This window comes from Sciurus carolinensis, chromosome X (genome assembly GCF_902686445.1).
Source record: "Sciurus carolinensis chromosome X, mSciCar1.2, whole genome shotgun sequence".
Lineage (NCBI taxonomy): Eukaryota > Metazoa > Chordata > Mammalia > Rodentia > Sciuridae > Sciurus > Sciurus carolinensis.
The window spans coordinates 41,090,343-41,113,126 of record NC_062232.1 but is presented as its reverse complement, the minus strand read 5'-3'; the positions used below and the strand labels follow the sequence as shown (position 1 = coordinate 41,113,126).

Below are 22,784 nucleotides of genomic sequence, written 5' to 3'. Positions count from 1 at the left end.
CTGGTTTGAATCTGTTTCCCCAGAGAATAGAGGGAAATACTGTGGTAGTAGGGTGCTAAAGAGAAGAAACAAACAACAACCTAGGAAGGAGGAAGAAAATAACAAAATTTTCTTTCTAGTTTCTTCTGAAACATGGAAATGATAACAGGTGTTGAAAATAAAACATACCAGCCTGAGTCTGCTTTTTGTAAAAAAGTAAATGAACACATAATAATTTTGCATATTTATGAGGTACAGTGTGATATTTTAATAGATGTATACAACATATAATGATTAGATCAGGGTAATTACCATATCCATCAGCTTGAATATTTATCACTTCTTTGTGATGAGAATAGTCAAAATCCTCTCTTCTCTTTTGAAATACGTAACAAATTATTGTCAACTCTTGTCACCCCAGTGAGGTATAGAACACTAGAATGCATCCCTCCTATCTAATTTTACTGTGTACTAGTTAGCCAACCCTTCTTGATCTCTTCCTCCCTATTCTCCTTCCCAGGATCTGATGATCACTATTCTACTTTCTATTGCTAAGGCCTCTACTTTTTTCAGTTTCCATATATCAGGGAGAACATGCCAATGTCTGCTTTTAATAGTTTCAAAATTATATTAACTTGTGAAATGGATCCCACTTGTTGACTAGTGAGCCTTGATTCCAACTGCAAAAAGCAACAAAACTAGCTATATATATTGGGCTGAAACATATGAAATTGCTCTTTTAAGCAGTCAAAATGGTTGAATATCATCAACTTCATGTGGCTCAGCCTAATATGATTTATGAATAAACTCTAAAGCCACCTTGGGTCAAATATTGTTTTTTGAATCAAAAAGCACTGGAATAAATACCTCACCATCCTTTTTGAGGGGCAAACAGCTTCTCACAGAAAAGGAAAAGACATTTCTTCCCACAATCTCATCACTAAGGTTTGCATTTGTCCTCAAAATATGCTTGGACAATTTGAGATATGGGGTAAAATTATCTAAGAAGTTATAGAAACAAGTGGGGGTAAGAAAGCTTTTGGGGGTGGGGAAATAATGCTGGGGCAAATGGAAAGCACCATATTACATGAACTATTATAACTGTAAGATACCTTGGCTTTGCCCTCCAAAACCCACAGCCACACACACAGCCACTAAGTACCAAAAGACTTCCTCACCTTCATGCCAAAGGTGAATATAGTAATGACAATTTTCAGGATGAGTGTCAAAGCCAGCTGCCACATGGCACTGTAGACTCCCACGCCAGCCGGTCTGTCAGGCAGTTCACCGCCCTTGCTTGTGTTAAAACGGTTCTCATAATCACAGAGCTTGGAGGAATCCAGAAGGCCACAGTCATTGAACAGCTCAGAAATGAGCTCACTTGTACTCATCCGGGTATATTCATTAGGGAAAGCCAGGATAGCAGTGATGGCTGTCACAATGAGTACCTCTATGACGGGATACTTGCCCAACTGGGTGGTCTTACGCTTCCGGCACCAGGCAATATTTGTGCGGATAAACAGAGCTCCCCAAAGACCACCAAATATGCCCAGCAGAATGAATGGTACAAGCTCAAAGAGATGCCATGGGGTGTGAAACTCCACATAAAACAAAACTAGACGGCTGTTCCCAAATGGATTGATGGAGCGTAGAGTAAATGCTGCTACCAGGGCAGCAAAGAATGAACGCCACAATGTTTTGAGGGGAAAATAGTAGCTGACCTATAAGAGAGGAGGTGAGAAAGCAAACTCAGTCAATAAACAGAGAAATTGTTTCAGATCAAAAGTTGGTGCTGCTGGCATTAGAGTCAAGGATGACAACTGTCCAGGGATTTCTGGTCACATGGTAAATCATTGAGTTTGGTCGAGCACTTAGGGACTGCAACATACATTGATATTGGTCAAAATTCCTGACACACAAGTATGTATATGCTAGGCATGGTGGCACATGCCTATAATCCCAGTGACTTGGGAGCCTGAAGCAAGAGGATCTCAAGTTTGAGACCAGTCTCGGCAACTTAGTGAGGCCCTGAGAAACTTAGCTTAAAACAAAACAAAACAACACAAAATAATTTTTGTCTCAAAATTAAAAAAAAATTAAAATGGGCTAGGGATGTGCCTCAATGTTTAAGTGCTCCTGGGTTTAATGACCAGTACCAAAAAAAAAAAAAAAAAAAGTCATTACCTCTTCCAGACTGAATAATACTCCTCCAATAGGTGCCCCAAAAGCTACAGATACACCAGCAGCAGCTGCAGCTGACAAGACCTAAAATCCAAAACTCAAAATTAGCAATAAAATAATGCTGTGTTCCCATGTTCAATCACATTTTTAAAGGAATGTTGTCACCGAACATTTTATTTAAAGAAAAATCCTGTACATGCTCCTTATCATAAAAAATGTAGTTCGATGTCTATTTGCTTTGAGAGTAACCACTATTTCGGGATGTTGAACACACAAATGTGGCTCCCACACTAAAGCAGGACAAAGGGTCTTCCACTTGTGATTAACTGAGACATGTGCTGTATTCTAAGTTATGCCTTCCATCTGCAATACCCCCAATTCAGTAACTGATGTATTTATTCTCCACCTAAATGAAGTACTTACAGTGAGGTTTATATAGCACTTTGCAAAGGAATGTTTTCCAAGCGAGATGTTAAAGAAGGCTCTAATGATACAAAACTGAAATTACAATTGGCTCACAGCTCTTTAGAAGCTGCATTATTCATACAACAGACATTTCGTTTTCCATACTGTGTGCCCTACTCTATGCCCATTAACCTTTAGAAATAGAAATAGGAAGGCAGCTAGATTTTGAAAGGAAGAGAAAAAGCTAAATATGTTTATGTGTGGCAAGGGAAGGGAGTAAGAGGGAGAGGAAGAAGCTGTTAGAGGGAAAGAGGGACAAAGAGGGAAAAAGAACATGTGATATTTAGAGAGTGTCACCTCTGTGTGTAGGTGTGTGTGAGCATGTAAAATGTACAGGAAAAACACCAATGATGGCAAACAAACCAGAATTGGTAGAAAGACTGAGTCCTTCCCTTGGATTCTAGTTGCTGTGGAGAGAGAGAGAGAGATGATTTGGGGAGAAAGGGAATTCACAGCTAACATTGCTTTTCATTTCAGACAACCCACATGCAACTTGAGACAGAGGATTTCACCGTGTTTAGGATGAATTAGGAGGGAGAAGAGAGAAATGAGTTGGCTTCTGCTTTAATTTTTTCCTGTAAGGTAGAATCGATCTATGCCCATCCTTCCCAAATTAGTTTTAATCTCAACTATCTACCCACTTTGACAATGCTACTGGCCACACAGGGGTTGCTACTGATGGTAAGAACAAGAGGAAAAAGTAACTGGAAGGTCCTAATGAGCAGGAGGAATAAATTTGAGATTCAAATATCCAGAATCTAGTCAGAAATATATGGCATCTGTACAGAGAAACAGGAAAATAAAATTCCCCTTTCACAGTATAGGAGACTATTTGAGCAAAAAGGACAATTTTCTGGAAGGAAAGTAACCATCAACCTATAGTTTCAAACTCAGCTCCACCCATGAAAAATCAGCAACAATTCACACTTTACTCTTGCCTGTTAAAATGTTTTTTTCTTCAACTCTTTGGCTTCCATTGCACATTATCTCTGTTTAACAACCTCCCCAATTTAACATGGCCTATGTGTCCCTCTACCACATGACAGATACATAAACAGTCTACTCACATGTCCCATCTCACTTCAGTTATTTTTCCTCTCCTTTCTATGTGTGTCAGGAAGTTTCTCCCTTGAACTATCAAAATTTATTCCATATTTGAAAACTCAGTGCCTTTCAGTTTCCTTCTAGGTCTTGTGGTTAACCTTTTTTGTTTGTTTGTTTTCTTTTGTTTTCAGAAGAAATCGTTAGGTTCCAGATTTGTGAAACATTCTTCTTAACAAAATCACCTTGATCTTTGATCCATTCCATATGTGATTTCTTTGTAATTCAAGGAAAATAAGCAAGAAGCATTATTTTCTTAGGTCCCTAATTATAGCAGGACAAAAAAGGAACCAATGGCTTGGAACATTTTAAAAATGTTCCTCTTCAAAAGAGCATATATTCAGAACTGAATAAATTTGAGAACAACTATAGTGATGCTAATTTAGCTGGGGGGGGGAATAATTTAGCTGAGTTGAGGTGGGAGGCAGAGTGAGGTCAATCCAGAGAGAAACCAATTTAAGTGTGTCATTAGGTAGAAAAAAAATTAAAAAGTTGACATCTGAAATGCACACTGCATTTTATATTTACACTTGCATGGGAAATAAATAATTTCTGCCAAGTGCAGCAGTACATGGAAGCTGAGGAAGGAAGACCTCAAATTTGAGGCCAGACTCAGCAACTCAGTGAGGCACTCAACTTAGCATGAGGCTATCTCAAAATAAAAAATAAAAATGTCTGAAAATGAGAGGGTACCTGGATTCAATCTCTAGTACCAAGGCAGGGAGAGGAATAAAAATCTTCTTTATATATCTGTTATATTTGTAACTCCTTTTGTAAAGAAACAACACACACTTGTATAGGATTTTATACAATAGAAAGTTAAAGTCATTACTTTTCCTTCCCTACCAGCTCACTGGCCCACTCACCAGAAGTAGACATTTTTAAGGTAAACCCACTTTCCAGACCTATTAGGTTCATAGATATAAACAATTTCCAAATGTTATCTGAATTAAAATATGCATATCAGTCACAAACTGACTTTCACAATTTAATATTATTCTATCACCAGATTGTCATCATATGTAGGACTACCTCATTCTTTTAATGGTTGCATAGTATTGTACAGTATGGGCAGCATATGGTTTATTGGATCAGTACCCTCTTAATTGACATTTTGGTTGCTTCAGATTTTAACTATATTGACAAACACTACCCTGACTTATCCCCAGAAACCTGTGTGCACATATGCTAGGATGACTATAGGATAAATTCCTAGAAATGAACTTTCTGAGTCAAAGGGTGTTTGCATTCACTATGGTAGAATTCCCAGATTTTCACCCCTATGACTGTACCACTTAAGTTCTCATGCAAAAAGAGACTATTAAGGCCATTTGTCATTACCTCTCTGCGTTTGGCTTCATTCTTCCTGTATTTGTTGAAGCAGTGACAAAGGATGTTCCCACAGCAGCAAGCCACGTGCACTAGGGGGCCCTCTTTGCCCAGGCTCAAGCCAGAGGACACTGCCAGCACCAAGGTGATGGTTTTGATAACCAGGGTCCACTTACCCAAATAGCCCCTAATAATGAAACCACTCAAGATAGTTTTTATCTGCAGGTCAAACACAGAGAGATTGAACATAGGCTAAGGAAGTAAAACAGGTTAAAGAAGCAAAAATCTTGGCCTTGTCATAGAAATTGCACTTTATGAACAAGGATCTATAAATGCTTGATTTAAAGTGAACCCAGTTTGGGAGGGAGCTCAGGAGTTCAAGGAAGCTGAAACTGTTCTTTAAGCTTTCATGTTCCTTTTTTCTTTTTTTTTTTTCTTTTGGTGGTGGTGGTGGTGGTGAGAATGGGATCCAGATGCCATCTGGACAAGTGCATAATTTGTATGAGAGTGTGTAGCTAAAGAAATTTGGGAAGGCAAATGGAGAGGAGCAGGTATTTTCCTTAGTTTACAAAATGGTGGCAGGTCAAGAGGCATGTTCTGAGAGAGGAAGGTCAATGTTGCTGAATCAACCTGAAAGATTAGGTATAATTTTGATCCCCTGCCAAAGAAATGACTACTACCTGGTCAAGAAATAGGGAGGGGCAAGGTCATTCTGGTGACCAAAAATTTCAATGGTTTCAGTCGCCAGCAAGCAACCTAAACCAAAAGTAGTTAGAAATAAGTATTTAACCACCATCATTCCCTCTAGCTTAAATCATATTGTGGGAAAAGTAGGGAAAATTTATAGGGACATCGTTTTATTTCTTTTGCTCTACCAGAGTTGATAATTCCATTGTTTTTTGAGGTCAGAGTCTTAGGGCTTACTCTGGGGACTTCTTGGGTAAGGACCAGGGGTGGTATTCAGGAGCCTGGTTTAACAGGAACACTCAGGTGGCTCAGAATCACCCCCTCTAAATTTCCAGGTCACTTAGGCTAGGAGAAGGCTTGAGGGAGAACCTAGAGAGTTCTCAGGATCTGACTCTGTTTAATATTTACCAAATTATGGTACATGCTGGAACACACACTTAAAAAAGCTATTAACAAAAAAGGATTAATATTGTTACCATTCATATACCATTTTAACGTACTCACCTCAGGGATTCCAGAGCCACAGGCATAAGGTGCAAACACCTTGACAAGAGATACAGCAAGGAAGGCAAATAGAAGAGCCCAGAGGACGTACATGAAATAATTGACAATATAGGCAAAGGCCCCCTAAAAGAGGGAAAAAAAGAGAGAAGCTCATTTTAGCTGAGATTACCTCAGTGAAGCATGTGGCTCTTCTGAGTAATGGTTTTCCAGGAAAGAGGTCAGAAGGAAAAAAGCCAACATTAATTTGCTCAACTATTTCTTTCCAGATTGTTCCGCACAGCAACTACTGTTACGGTCAGGTCACTTGGTATTGAAAATAAGATACTTCGCTATACCCAAAGGAAATTTACAATGAATTTTAAGAATGGACAAGTAGGAAGATCAAACTGAAAACCCTGAAACAAAATTCACTGTTTATGTGAGTACTTTGATAGGTTTTATAGTCTCATATATATGATTCAGTACCAATTTTACCAAGCACTTTAGCAGCTCTTTTAATGGAATGGCTGCACTCTGCCTACACATTTGAAGTGAAGTCCAGCTCATAAGTTCCATTACATTCACCTTTGGCTACCTACCTTGGTGTCAGAATCCCACAGGATATTACAGTGACTAAAATTCTTGGGTGGTTTTCCTTCCTTCCTTCATCCCATACTCCATTCCTTTTTTCTTGTAGTACTGGGAACTGAACCTGGGAGTGTTCCACTACTGAGCTACTTCCCTAGCCCTTTTCTATTTCTTTTGAGACAGGGACTTGCTAAGTTGCTCAGGCTGTCCTCAACCTTGTGATTCTTCTGCCTTTGCCTCCTGAGTCACTGGGATTATAGGCATGCACCACTGGACCTGGTGATTTTTCTTGTTTATTGTATATGTTTAAGGTATAAAATATGAAGTTTTCTGTTTTGTTTTGTTATTTAGGTGATGGGGATTGAACCCAGGGCCTTGTGTATGTGAAAGCACACACTCTACCGCTGAGCTACACTCATGACCCTGATGATTTCATATGCATCCACATAATGAAATGATTATTACAATCAAACAGACATACATATCCATCATCTTCCATAGTAGACTTACTTCATATGTGTGGTAGGAATATCTAGAATCTTTTCTCTTAGCAAAATTTCAGTACTACATTATTATTATTTTGGTATTGGGAATTCAACCCAGGGATGTGCTATCACTAAGCTACATTCCAGCCCTTTTTATTTTTATTTTTTGAGACAAAGTCTTGCTAAATTGCTGAGGCTGGCTTTGAATTTGCAATCCTCCTGCCTCAGCTTCCTGAGTAGCTAGGATTACAGGCTTGTGCCACTACATCCAGCAACAATATTAACTATAATCCTTACATGTTATATTAGATCTCTAGATTTATTCATCCTACCTAATACAAATTTGTACCTTTAGCCTACTTCACATCTCCTTCTACTCGCCATCCCTACTAACCATCATTTTACTCCGTTTCTATGAATTTGACCTAGTTTATTTAAGATCCCATATATAATGATGATATCTTTAGAGATGCAGCAACAAGTACATGGGTAGATAGTTTTCAGGTCCTGATGATGACAGATATGCCAAGGAATAAAATGGCAATAATTTTTCATACTCAGCATCAAACCCAGGGCCATGTGCTCTACCACTGAGCTATATCCCCAGCACCCTTAACTATTTTTAAAATGGAGAGAACAAACCTTTGAGACTATTCCCCTATGATAATGAGGTATGCTGCAAAACAAATCTACTTTTGACCACAAATATTCATCAAAATTAATGGACTGGTAAATAGTCATGCCTTACAAAAAAGCAATCTTGGACACCAGGCGGTTATGCTTGCTGGTAGAAATATTAGGAGTTGAAATTCATTCAAAATGCATGGAATACAAAACTCGATGGACTTTTTGACTTTTTAAAATACAAAACATTATTAAAATAATTCACTGACCCAGACAAGGAGATCCAGAATGCTCAGGGATTTTTTTTCTGTGCTACAAGCTTGATATAGGTTTTCCATGATCTTAGCTCCTTAAAGGCACAGACAATTGGTATCTCCTTGCCTTTCAAATGTAGCCTGGGAGCATGAAGACTCCAGGGGTATGAAACAAAGAGGGAAAGGGAGTGAAGGGTAAAGTACCAGAAACAGGCCAGAGGCAGAGATGAGGCAAATTCTTGGCAGGAGAAGGCTTCTTAAAACCTAGAAGACTTTTTCCCCAGGCTATGATTTCATTCATAAAAAGGAAAGCCAGAGATATTTGTTGCTCAAGCAAATCTCAAGCTCCAGCTCTGGTTTGACAGTAACTGTCAGAACACACACACATACATACACACACACACACACACACACACACACACACACAAACACACACAGTGCTATATGGTGACAGTATGAGAGAGCCTCGTGGTTATAGACTTTCACTGTGCTGGTAGTTACACAAAACTACACATGAGATAAAATCACAAAGAACTCCATTTCAAATAAGCGAGGGTAAAAAAGACTGGCAAAATTAGGTCTGTGGTTTGTACCTGTCAATTTCCTATACTACTGTCATCATTATGCAAGGTGTTACTGAGGGAGGCTGGGTGAAGGGTATAGAGGATCTCCTTGTATGTTGTTTTAATACTTCCTATAAATCTGTAATTACTTTTTATTTTCCAAAAGTGTCCCATAAAAAGCAAGGGAAGCAAACACATGCACCCACCTTCACTCACCCTAAATTCTAGGACCCAGGTCCTTCTAATCTAGGGAAGTACATAGGGTAAAAGGAGGTGGTACCTTGAAATAGAGCTAAAACAGAGATCTTGAATTTCCTTAACAGACCTGGAAATTTTACATTCCATTTTATAATAGTTGTTTACCTGTAATTTTTGGAAAAAATTCCTCCAAATATTTGGGGAAAACTGATGTTCTGGGAAGGCACATACCATTCATTTTGTGGTTTTATCTGCTTTCTGGCATGCTGTCCTTTTCCAGTTTGAGAAGCACAGACTGAAACCCTCATGACATACACTATTTATTTTACTCCACTTCTTTTCCCTTGACCAACTGTGCATATGTGTGTGTGTGTGTGTGTGTGTGTGTGTGTGTGTACATGACTCAAATTTCTAAGGGACTAAGTGGGTGATAAAAATATTCTTAAATTCACTCTTAATTGGCACATAATAATTGTACATATTTATGGGGTACAGTGTGATAATCTGATACATGTACAATGTATAATGATCAAATCAGGTTAATGAGCATTTCCACCTTAAACATTTATCATGTTTTAAGTTTGAAGCCCTCAAGCCTCTTTCTTTTAGTTCACGATAAAATATATAAGAAGTTGTTGTAAACTACTATCACCCTACTGTGCTGGAGAAAGAGCGAACTCCTTCTAACTGGATTTTGGTACCCATTATCCAAACTCTCTCTCTCCTCAATCCTACCTACACTTCTCAGCCTCCAGTGACCACTATTTTGCTTTCTCCTTCTTTTTTTTACTTTGTACTTCTATGTGATTAGTTTTCAAAAATAAAATTTCAGAGTACAAACATATATACTAGTCTTGCTTTCTCCACTTTACCAACAGAGTGGATGAATAGGGAGTACCCATTGCAGTTGGTGAAAGTCAGACTGGAATTGGGAGTTGAGAGTTTGTTTTGTGTGCTTTCATTTTCAGTGGGAGAGATTTAACATAATGAAGTGGTAAGAGAAAGGAAAGGAACCAAAAAATGAAGTCACTTTTGTACCAGAAAACACACGCTAGAGGATAATGAAAAGGTTGATTTGATTGCAATATGTGACTATTAGCAGTTTTGTTCCTGGGTTTCTGTTATTTTGACATAGAATATATCATATTTTTTAGTATTCTAAAGCAACACTCAGGGACCAATCACTTTTGGTGTTCATAGAAAAAACAGATTTTAAATGAAATTTTTGGTGTCGTGCTTGGAATCAAACCCATGGACATTCTAAGAGAACGCTCTGCCACTGAGCTGCACCCCTATCCCCACATACATTTTTAATCCACTCTGTCCTTCACTGGAAATCTGCTTACCTGTTGACTGCTTCTGACATTCCCATTGAAATTATTAGGGAAAGATTAATTCAGTTATATTGTATACTAACAACACAGAGGGCATGCCAGGCTTATTTTAAACAAATCAACATTTTAAAGATAAGCAACTGTTGATTCCCCATGTCACAAGAGATGGAAATAGGGTTGTGCTTAAACCACAGAGCAAGGCAAGTGGCATGTGTTCTCCTTTTTGTGAAAAGAAAAACGGGAAGATTCCACAAGAGCCACAAATACAGTATCAGAAATGAAATAAATGTAAGAATAAAATCCAGTGGTTCAGAAATCATCACTGCATGTTACCTCATCTGTGCTGATGATAAGTTGGGACCAGCTATTCCACTCCGGACATTTGTCTCTGTCTTCGAATGTGACATGCTCAGAGTTCCAGCAACAATGTTCATGGTTAAACCAGAACCCTCCTGTGCATATACCTTCTTTTAAGTCTGTCATCCAATGAGCAGAGATGTCTATCAGACCAGCTAAGGAACCTGATTTGCCAGAGAGGGAAGAGAAGGCCAAAGTTAAATTCCATTTTTGAAACTCGCTCTTCAGCAATCAAAGTTTTGTCAGCAAAAACAAAAGGAATCAAAATAACTGACAAGCACATACTTTCCCATCTCAACTGCCATCTCTCTCTGATTGCCTGTTGGCTTGGTTTTCACTCATTATCTCCCCACAGAACACTAGTTTCTGTATATAGGAGGGACTCAGGGGAAAGCAGAATAGTTGGGTGGGAGTAAAGGGCTACTGGATTTGTCTTTAAGCTGAATCTACCTGGCCAAGACACTGCTTTGATTTAGACAGTAAAGTATACTTGAAATTATTTAATTCTCCACATATATGTACATGTATGCATACATAAATACACACACACACATACACACACACACACACACACACACACACTCGTACACACTGTTGAGAAAACATGACTTTCCCATACTGAGAAATATTGTAATGGTTATTTGAGATGGTTGGGGAGGAGAGTTGGTAAAGCTTATGGAAAGAAAGACTGATCCTATGTAGCAAGATTTTATGCCATGGACAAAGGAATTAGTGCAACGGCAGGAGGCATTCTAGGCTAAGGGAGCTGTGTTTATAAAAGCACACACTATGATGTGGATGGAAAATTAGATGCATTGAAGCCTTTGGAACCTAGGATATGAACATTCTGAATTTTTCTTTGGAGGAATAAGTGCTATGTTTATACATGGAACATTCTTCATAAAATCATAAGAAAATGAACAATGAACTGGTGATATATGTAATATGGTTAGTCCACTGATAGGGTTAAGATAGTTATAGTGCTTTAGATTCTGGCCTTCTCCTTCTTTCTGTCCTCCAGATGAAGAAACTCTGGCATAGAGAAATTAAATGACCCAGAGTTGTGCTTTAGGGAAATAGTAAAGACATCATAAAATTCACAGCCCCTGAATTCCCAGACTGTTCTTGCACTCAGACACACTGCTTCTATTGTTGCTCTCCAGTGCTTAAAAACAAAATACCCTTGTGTATGAGGGAAAGAAAAATAGTCACTGACCACCTAGTGACAAGAAATACATTAAAAAGTGGAGGATATGACGCCTACATTCCACCAGGCAAGAGGCCATGTCATGTGTGTGTTTTGGTAGGTGCTAAAAGTGTTAGCACAGGCTATTTACATCCTTGAATACCCTAGTCAAATCTAGCACGTTGTTTGACACCTACTTTTGGCCAACCCAACTTCCAGCTTTCTCTTCTTTCTCAAATTGCACTTACTGCCTGCACTCAGAAAATTAACACGATGTTATATAGTTTGACTTGTTTTCTGGTTATTTCATGTGTGCATGTCTTATTTTACCCAATACTGGTACCCACCATCTTGTCCTTCCTTTTACTTCTACCTGTCTTCCTTCTTCTCTCAATCAGCCCTTTCTTTGCTGGTTACAAGTTTTATCAGGTTTCCCCTGCCCCAAAGAATATAATGCTATCCCTTTTCCTTGTTATCATTTCAAAATTTTGCCCCTCTTTTTTTTTCTCAATGACTACCCAAACCTCTACACTTGTTTCCCTGCCTTGAAATCTGGCTCTTTTTATTTATCTGAGATGGTTTTTCGAAGTTATTGACGTGCTCCTAACTGGTAGACTGTATATCCTTTTCTCTGCCATCTTCTTTCTCTTCAGTCTCTGCAATATTTGGCGTCACAAACCTCCCTATCATTACCCAGCTCCAAATTCAACTATGTCCTCTCCCTATAAGAGTCAGAAAGGGCAGAGTTAACATCCTAGACCATGGGTTTGCAAACTACTTACCAAGGGCCAATCCTTTATTTGTAAATAAAAATGTCCTATGGCAGACAGGCTCATTTGTTTACTTGTGATGTATGGCTGCTTTCATATCACATCAGCAGAGTGGAGTAGGTGCTACAGAGACCATTCAGTCCATAAATCCTAAAATATTTACTATCTGGCCCTTTTATAGAAAAAGTTTTCCAACCCATATCCTAGACAATTTTTGAAAATCCAGCTATGGATAAGCCATTTCTTATTTGCTGTAGTCATTTGCTACTTCGTGGCTCATGAATTATTATTCCTAGGTAATAGCGGCTACAGCAGCATTATTAACAACTGGGTACTGTGTTAAGTGCCACGTCTTAGTTAATCCTCATAGAAAACTCTTAATGTAGGTACTTTTATTATCTCCATATGACAGGTCAGTAAACTAAAGCTTCTAGGGGTTAACAAGAAATTTGCCCAAAGCCACAAAAAATGTAGTGGGATTGGAATTCAATCTCCAGCTGCCTGAAACTAGATCCTGGACTGTTAATTGCCCTCTAATACCATCTCCTCCAGTTTTCCTACCTAACTTCTTCTATTTTATTTTTTTGTACCAGAGATTGAACCCAAGGGCATTTGATCACTAAGCCATATTCCCAGTCCTTTTATTATTTTGAGACAGGGTCTTGCTAAGTTGCTTAGAATCTCACTAAGTTGTTGAGGCTAGCTTTGAATTTGTGGATCCTCCTGCCTCCACCTCCTGAGCTGCTGGCAGTACAGGCATATGCCCAGCCACACATAACTTCTATTTCAGCCCAAGATTCCAGATACACCTAGGCCCCATCTTTTATTTTCAATTTATTTTCTGGTACTTGGGATTAAGCCCAGGGTTTTCTACCTCTAAGCCACATTACCATTATGTTTTATTTTATTTTATTTTGAGGCAGGGTCTTGCTAAGTTACTTAGGCTTTCACTAAATTGCTGAGGCTGGCCTTGGACTTGTGATCCTCCTGCCTCATCCTCCAAAGTGACTGGGATTACAAGCATGTGCCATTGTACCTGGCCTAGGCTCCATCTTTTGGTATGATGAGTACATAACTCCTGGTATCTCTGCCTGGCATCCTTGACTCTCTGCTTCCCCCATAATAGAAGCCTGTTTGAAGACTTGCTTTAAAGTTGTATTTGCATAGCATGTATTCTATTTTTTGTTAGACTATATAGAGTTTAAGCATCCTAATCTGGAAAGCTCCACAATCCAGAACTTTCTGAGCTCAAACATGATAGCACAAATGGAAAATTCCACATCTGATCCCTTGAGATGGATCACAGTCAAAATTTGTGATCCATACTGTATAAAATTACCTTCCAGCTATGTGTGCAAGGTGTATATAAAACATAAATGGGGAATGGTAATGTAGCTCCTTGGTAGAGTGCAGGCTTAGCAAGTACAAGGCATATGCTCCATTCCCAGCACAACAAAACACAAAATAAAATAAATGAATTTCAAAGTTAGATTTAGGTCCCTTCCCCCAAATATCTTATTATGCATATGAAAATATTCCAAAAATATCTGAAATCTGAAATACTTCTGGTCCCAAGTATTGTATAAGGGTTACTTAGCCTATATGATTTTCAGTGGTAAAGGAAGCTGACAGAGCTAATAGAAAATGGTGGTACCAACAAATTCATAAATAAGAGAAAAAAAGAAAGAAAGAAAGAAAGAAAGAAAGAAAGAAAGAAAGAAAGAAAGAAAGAAAGAAAGAAAGAAAGAAAGAAAGAAAGAAAGAAAGAAAAAGAGGTGGTAGCATCTCACCACTCAGCCATCATGGAAGATTGCAATGAGAAGTTCCTTGAGAGTATGAACCATATGTCACATGCCTTTATGTACCACCAATGAAAGAGTAACAAAAGTTTAAGAAACATCTACAAAATGTATCAGAAAATTATCATCTATATGTGCTCTCCTAAACTCTATTCAGAATGTTTTTTTAAAAAAACTATGTTTTTTAAAAATAAAAATTGGCATATATATGTCAAAAAAAACCCTGATTATCTCCAACAGAAGGGTTCTTCCTCAAGAGAAGCACTAAGATGCAGGGTGAACATCACCTTAAAATGAAAATGGTATCTTCTAACACACAAAAGGTGTTGAAATGCAGTTCCTCATTTGTTTAAGGTAGGAGAAAGAGGTATTAGTACTCCTTTACAGATGGGGATATCAAGTCCAAAGTTCACCCATGATTCATTTCAGGTAGAAAAACAGCCAGTTCATAACTTGGGGGAGAGGCACAACACAATTTTGAAAAATTTGTTTTGAAAACTACTATAGTTTACCATACCTGATAAAAGTCCAATAAGAAGCATCAACAACCAGCCAGAAAATGCATCGCTCACACTGTGAATTAAGGCCCACGTTGACTCTTTGCTTTTATTGGTGATCTAAGGAGAGATGAAAAAAACTATTGGTATACTCTATGCATACTCTTCCTTCACTTCAAAATTGCTCAGTAAAGAAATACAATGATAAATCATCTGGGAACAGAGACCCATTGAAAATTACTTCTTGTACAATCTAGCTGAACCGATTTCACCAAGAATTTTGATGTTTCCTGTACTCTACCTTCATCTATAGTATTGTGAGGCTCACAAGTACCTTATTTAGAGATTCCCTACTTAGTCAATAATTTCTTAGAATGTCAATGTTTTACTTATTGTAGGGGTCTCTTTCTGTCCTGGATGTCAGCTATCCCAAGGATAGTCACTTGACTCCCAGAAAATATTTGTCTTGAAAATATAAACAAACACAGACTTATTGAATGATGAAAGTACAATCTCTGGCTTATTTCATATGGCTGTGGTTCAGATTAGGCAAGTTCTAAGACCTGATCCCATGAACACCTAATTTTATATTGATCACAGATACTTTGTGATACCAGAGATGTTTCTCTTTCATTTTTTAGAAATCCGAAGACACAAGCTGAGGTTATCAGAAGATGCAAAAAGTTTTACCTTTTAGATCCCAGCCTTGTGAATTTAACCTTTCAGTGTACATATTTCTAAAACTAACATTCTGACACCTCTGTCACTGGTACTTGCCCCTTTTCTGTATTACTATTTCTTAGAATTGAAGTAGTTGATTTAGCTGCCCTACCTTTACTTACAACATCACAAATAACAATAAACTGAAAATTTCAAAAGGAATTTTAAAATGCATTTTGATCTATGATTTGTTTCCAATTTCAGTGCTGAAAGTAGATGAGGTTACATTTTTTTCCGTGACATTATTTCCTTTCTGATAATGAACTGTTAATGCTAGAAAAAAAAAGTCCCCATGAACTATGTGATAAATACACTTCAGTGTTGGATTACTAATTGGTATCATTTATCTCAGATGCAACCATTAATATGAGAAATATGCTCTTGTTGTATCACAGGTGATTCTCACAATTTGAATAATGTGAATGTGCAGCTGATGATAAACAAACTCTGGAAGCAGAAATTCTAAAGCCAGCAAAATTCTCAATTCTAAAGTCTGCCTGATGAATTGATATGATAAAAATATTATGTGTGCATGCTCCAGAAATCTTAGGAAAAACACAGAATATCTTATATGATCACTCTTTTGAGTTGTGATAAGTAAACTCAGTGGAATTACCACAATTCCAAGGATTAAGAAGGAATTTCTCAAAGCCTGTGTCCAGGACAACCTGACTCCCAGGGATTCAGGTGGTCCTGAGAAAATCAATCAAGAGCTGGGAAAGGGCTTAAGAATGAAAGGCAAGAGCTGGGGGTGTGGATCAGTCGTGGAGCACTTGCCTAGCATTTGCTAGGCATGGTTCCATCCCCAGCATTGTAAAAAAAAAAAAAAGAAACAAAGAAAGAAGATTTCCGCCTGACTGCTCAGGAGATTCGCTTGGCTCTGAAAGAAGGAAATTGTGAACTCAGGAGAGAATGGGGTCAGCTGAACAATCACATTTTTAATTTGAGTCAAAGCAGAAATAGTAAGGAAAAAAATACTACTACTGGCCTGGGGTGGTGGCTCAGTGGTAGAACGTTTGCCTAGCACGTGTAAGGCACTGGGTTCGATTCTCAGCACCACATATAAATAAATAAGTGTGTCCCTCTACAACTAAAAAAAAAAAAAAAAAAAAAAAAAAAAAAAACCATTAAAAAATAGTACCACTACTGGGACCTAAAGAAATTACTGGGACCTAAAGAAATGACCTGCCAGGGGATCACCTACTGACAATTGCTGAACTAAGGCTGGACACCTACTATTTTTAATGAGCTCTCAGCTGTGGCCCTTATGCAAACTAGAAATTGGGATTCCCTAATTTAAATGATACACAGCAACAAATTAAAGGCAAATGATCTTGGCAAATTGCTTTGAGAGCTTTCCATAGTACTTTGAAAAGAGAGAAGTGTGGAAATTCTCTTGCCAAATTCAAAAGAACTTCTGCCACAGTCCTAAGTACCATCTATTACCTATTGCATTAAATTAATGCCCTTAATCTGAATCTGATTGGTCTTGTGCTTTCGGTTGAATGCATGAATTTATTTGAGTTTTATGGTTGTTTAAGAGCTATAATCATAATGTATTTATCCCCTATGATTTAATAAACACCAGGGCTATGAGAATTTTTTCTTTCATTCCTTTAAAAGGAGCCCACTAACTTTTTTTGGTTTTAAAATTCTTGCTTCAAGGGAAAACCCATAAAAGGAGATGAGAAGGGGGAGGAAGATCTTTGAGATTAATTTTGCCACCCTCTTTGAAGATTGTTTTCACCTCTTCAAAGGCATTTATACCCATTCCCAGGGTTGTAAAGTCCCTTTTTAGTCACTTATTTTGGGAAGACAAATCACCATTAAATACAATTTCATAAGCATCTAGGATAAAAATAATATACAAGATGTCTTTAAAAATAAGTTACAAATTAAACCCCACATTGAAAACAGAAATCAAATTCAACCACAACCAGTACTGAAGAAAGGAAAAAAACCATAAAGCTAATATCTTTATAATCTTCTTCCCCCAGTGTTTCCTAACACTCATGTACCATCTTTTTTCTTACCTCTCGGTGTCTATCTCGGTCTCGAGACTTCTCTCTCACCCAATCAATTGTGTTGAAATCATCATAGGTTCCTACACCTGGTATTGGCTCCTCCAAGAAGTCCATGATCCTATTTGAAGAACCTATTCCTCCACCATTGTATGACTTGTTCCCTATATTGAGTGGGAAAGAGACATTTTACTTCAGATACTCTTAACATTTTTAATATCTCTTCTCAGCTCCAACAGGTGAGCCTTTAAACTACCAGATGATTACAGTTAAGAGTGTGCAATATCAGTTCTTCCATCACATTGAGAGGTTTTGTGGTCTAGGCCCATTTGATGAGTAGCTAAAGGTAGTATGAAGGGGAAAGGGACAGATGAGAGCAACAGTACAAAGAGAGTAATGACAGGAGTTGATATGCAGTGGAAAAGGATCTACAGAAAAAACAGGAAGGAGTTTGGTGAGAGCAGTTTAGTTACTTCAGTTTATGGAAGAGAGACAAAAGGGCCAAAGGTCTTTGCAGACATATCACATCAAGAACCATTTAACAATTATAAGGCAGTAATTCAATTCTATGAGATGGCTTTTGCCTAACTGGGGACTCCAAAGAAAGCATACAAGCCTCTTCAAGAGTTAAGCTAGCTGGAATGTAAAAATTTCCCTTCAATAGGTAGAAGACTTTGATCCCTAATATAATGGGCTCATAGAAACTCTATGTCAGAAAGTCGAAGATTTACAAGTAGAGATTTACAGAACAGTGCATGGCTCAGTGACAAAATGTTCTTCCCTGAGCCAGAAGAAACATCCATTTGCCCATCTGTCATGGTCCTTTATTTGCTTCACGTTTAGCATTTCCATCACAATTACTTATGTGTATGTTTTATCTTCCTTTCTAGACTAGAAGTTCTTTGCTGGTAGTCCTGTATCTGATTCATCATTGCCTTCTCCACAGTGTCTGCCATATTCCTGATACTCAATAAATATCAGCTGAAACAAGATGCATTTATTTGATGGATGGCAGGGATGAGGGAAAAGTATTTAAACAGCTGTACTCACACATTGTTAGTACTGCTTAACACACTTGTTCAAAATATTTTGGCAGAATCATCTGATGAAACAATATTTTGCTATTAAACACAAAATGTAAAACAGTATTGGCGGATTTATGCAAATGCACATAGGAGGGGAAATGCAGAGTAATACCATCATTTAATTCACCCAGTCAAAGCTCACATTTGCAGCAGGGACAACCTTGGCAGGACAAGGTTTCCAGACGGTTTGATAATGACTTCTTCTGCAGAGAAGGCCTGAGTGGGCCTCCACTGACTCCTTCTCCCCCATCTGCAAGCCCACTTCCACTAGAAACTCCTACCAGACAACTCCAGCACTCTCATGGGGTAAGTTTGAATGAATATGCCAAGCTGTATGTGTTTATCCACTGTAATTCTCCTGAATGTCTATTTCAGCATACTTTATACAAGCAATGTGCACATTTGAAAGGAAAAACTCAGCAGGGTTCACATCATCTGGAGGGTGGGGGTAGGATAGGGAGGTGGCATGGAGGAAGTGAACAAGTTAATCTTAAAACCCCAAAGCAAAGTCCTTTCCATATCTTCACTCATACCTGGCTGTAAAATGGATGGTTGCTGAATCACCAGCCCAGCATTTCCTATCATGTCAGTGTCATGCTGATAAAGATGAAAGCTGGTGTGTTGTTTGAGAGTTTGGAGGGGAAAGCCAGCTAGGAAATAAGGGCAGAAAGAAAATAAAGTGCATATGGGGGCAGGGGGAAACCACACTGTTTCAATTCCTAAGTCAAATGCTGACATGAACACAGGACACCAGACAACCAGAAACTGACTTTTAAAGGCAGCTTAAGGCTTCCCTTGAATTTTTTCTTGTTTGAGAGTTTCTTCGGGAAGAAAAAAAAATGAAAGGATTTCGTGAAACTGATTTTCAAAAGCATACAAAAGCTATCTAATGTTACTCTCTCTATATATATCAAATGAGGCCCCCAGCTTTAAGGATCTTAAAGCAAAATGAAGATCTGCAACAGCGTCCTGGCAGGAAAGAAAGAATCCTATTACATCACTAGGTAACATGAGCACCACCGCATCATCCTCCTTTGTCGTAGTCTGTCTCCTGTTAGAGACGCAATTGTCAGGCCCCTCGCAAAGGGCAGGCAGTGATTAGAATCCTACTACAGACTGCTTGTGATTCTCCAGATCCCCTGCTCCCGGGGGCATGCTTCAGTCCTGGGTCGGGCTCAAGTCTGCTTACCTTCAATCACAGTTCTCTTTTTTCTGCCTCAAGGAAGAAATAACCTTGGCAGCCCGCATTTAGTCATTTAGGTTGAGGCGCTTTTACAGAAGGAGCGCCGCTTGCTCCGCGGCGCTTTAGAAGGGCACTTGCTGCGTTGTCTGCCTTTCACAGCAACAAACGCCACCTAAAGAGCCACCAGTGCTCCCCGGCGGTCAGAGTGTGATGTCACTGTTGGGATCACGTGACCAGACCCTTGGACCAGCCTTGGAGAAAGGAAGATTTTTAACCGAGCACAGAAGCCTTAAAGATGTAGTCTCATCTAAACCAATGCTATCGAACTTGGGGCAGTCAGGTCAGCTCAGGAAACTGGGGTCCAGACAAAGTTTTAGCCTTCAGACCACTCATTTAGCAGAAGTCCCAAATCATTTACAGTTACAGGGGTCTTAACTTAAAAAGGGAGAGATGCAAACAGAGAAAGGGGGTTTTAAAAATGCACTGACTGTATAGCTATAACATGAATAAAACCTTACAAACACAATGCTGAGTGGAAGATTCCAGAAACAAGGAGCCCACAACACTATGAGGCTCCATCTGTAAGTTCAAAAATAGGTAAGCCTAATAAATGTCATTTTAGCATTTTAGGATCCTTGTGATTACATTACCAAGAGGAGGAGGAGGAAAATGATCATAGGAAAGACAGGAGTTGCCCAGAAGAAAAGGTTGCCATCTTGGAGGAGCACATGGTGATGGTAGGTTTTTTTGGAATGTTGGTCATTTTTCTTCATCCAGGTGGTGGTCACTTGAGTGATCACCTTTAATTATTGTTTGAACTGTACACGTTTCATATCTTATTTGCTATGGACATATTATAATTAAAGAAAAATGTAAAGCTGGGAGCCATGGTACACTCCTGTAATCCCAGCAACTCAGGAGGCTGAGGCAGGAGGATCACAAGTTGGAGGCCAGCCTTGGTGACTTATGAGACTATGCCTCAAAATTAAAAAAAAAAAACAGGCTAGAGATGTAGTTCAGTAATAGAGTATCCCTGGGTTCATTCCCCAGTACTGCAAAAACAAATGTGAAGCCAGGTGCAGTGTTGCATACCTATAGTCCTAGCTACTCAAGAGGCTGGGGTAGGAGGATTGCTTTGATCCCAGGAGTTGGAGGCTAGCCTGGACAGTATGATAAGCCCTCATCTCAAAATAAAAGTATTTTTGGAATGGGAATGTAGCTCAGTGGTACAGTGTGTGCTTAGTGTGCATGAGGCCCAGGGTTCAATCCCCAAAACTGCAAAAAAGAAGAAAGGAAGGAAGGAAAAGACACACATGGAAAAACTAACTTGCATATGAACTTACCATACAAGGACAGTTCTTTAATAATACCCAGACACTCTGAAACTTCAGAGTATAATCAATAAAATGAGTTCTTTCTTAATAGTAGTGCTCTCCCAACAAGTGTGGTGATGCATGCATATAATCCTAGAGGCTCAAGAGACTGAGGCAAGAGGATCACAATTTCAAGTCCAGCCTTAGCAACTTAGTAAGACTCTGTCTCAAAATAAAAGTGAAAGAACTGGGGATGTAGCTAAGTGGTAGAGCACCCCTGGATTCATTCCTCAGTACCACAAAAGAAAGAAAAAGTAATAATGCTCTCCCCAGAAAGCAACATTGACTTTGACACTCATTAATCCCACCTGGGTGAAAGCAGTTACAGCAGCCCTGACAATAAAATCACTACTATATTTTCTTTCTTTTAAAGCCTTTCCCTTCCCTGGCCCTATTCCGAAGGCTATTTTTAAGCAGGTCTTAATTAATAGTGCAATAAGGCCAGTCCAGTAAAAGAATAAAATTGCTATCTTAAAACTCCCTAAGTGAATCAAGAGGACAGCTACTGTTAAACATTAACCCAGACACACTGTGCTCCAATAATCAGACTCTACGTGTAGGACTCTGAAATGTTATTACTTTCATCAGCTCTTAAAGTCTGATATGTCCTGAAAAGTTGACACAACAAAACCTTATAAAATGTGAGGCATTGCAAGCAATCTGTATGCTTTCAATTAATCATAATTTTAACATCTCACTTTCTTGAACTAATATAGCATTAATGAAGAAAAGTTAGATTATTGGCAATCAGTACTAAGTGGCAATGAGTTATGAAACTTTTTAAAAAAACTAGTCATTTAAGGCCCAAGTTTGACCGTCTTATACAACTCAAATTTTAGAAAACTAGGTATATTTTATTCAAAGAGCATTACATGCCCAACCCCATAAGCTTTTTCAAAGTCAGTCTTTATTAAATAGGAGTCTACCTGTAGTATCTGAAGACCTCTAGAGAAATCACTTACATTATTTAATAAGGCTTATCTTGTTGGATTATTTCACATTTCAGCAGATAGAGTATTTAGCAGCCAGTGTAGGGAAGGTACTATATTTTTTGGTACTCAAAAATATGTATTTTTATAGATTACACAGCTGGGTCCATGTTAATACTTTTTACTGAAATTTCTGGTGCTTTTCAAATACTGTATCAGTTCTTCTAAGGACGGGACTTTTTTTCTTTTATCTCATGTAAGGTTATTTTCTTTAAGTAGTAGAGAGTTGGTCGGTGTGATGAAGTTTTCATGCTAAGATGAGATTTACTTACACTTTAAGAAATGAAGCACCAGTATTCAGAGTTTGACATATTTCTTTCATTCTTTTCTATCCTCCATTCCCTCCTCTGCCAAATTTGTAATCTCTAACATATGTTCGTTTTACAGAGTGCTCATTGTAGAACAATTGTTTTTTTTCCCCTTTTGCAGTACTGGGGTTTGAACCCAGGAGTACTTTATCTGTAATACTTTTTATCTTGAGACAGGGTCTTACTAAGTTGCTGAGGTTGTCCTCAAACTTTCGATCCTCCTGC

General features: G+C 38.5%; 1 protein-coding gene across 4 annotated transcripts in view; it reads right to left on the bottom strand.

Annotated features, from left to right (window-relative positions):
* Positions 1 to 22,784, bottom strand: part of Clcn5 (chloride voltage-gated channel 5) — a 155,005-nt gene that overhangs the window by 5,791 nt on the left and 126,430 nt on the right. For 2 of the 4 annotated variants that reach the window (XM_047535695.1, XM_047535694.1), the window contains 7 exons: positions 17,634 to 17,785; positions 14,901 to 15,000; positions 10,605 to 10,792; positions 6,247 to 6,369; positions 5,068 to 5,274; positions 2,164 to 2,244; positions 1,158 to 1,700 (listed from right to left, as the gene is read on the bottom strand). In XM_047535695.1, coding sequence (XP_047391651.1) covers positions 1,158 to 1,700; positions 2,164 to 2,244; positions 5,068 to 5,274; positions 6,247 to 6,369; positions 10,605 to 10,792; positions 14,901 to 15,000; positions 17,634 to 17,785 — 1,394 coding nt within the window. Of the gene's footprint in view, positions 1 to 1,157; positions 1,701 to 2,163; positions 2,245 to 5,067; positions 5,275 to 6,246; positions 6,370 to 10,604; positions 10,793 to 14,900; positions 15,001 to 17,633; positions 17,786 to 19,239; positions 19,357 to 19,895; positions 20,064 to 22,784 lie in introns of those variants that run through there. The other 2 variants (XM_047535696.1, XM_047535698.1) reach the window with 2 other exon arrangements.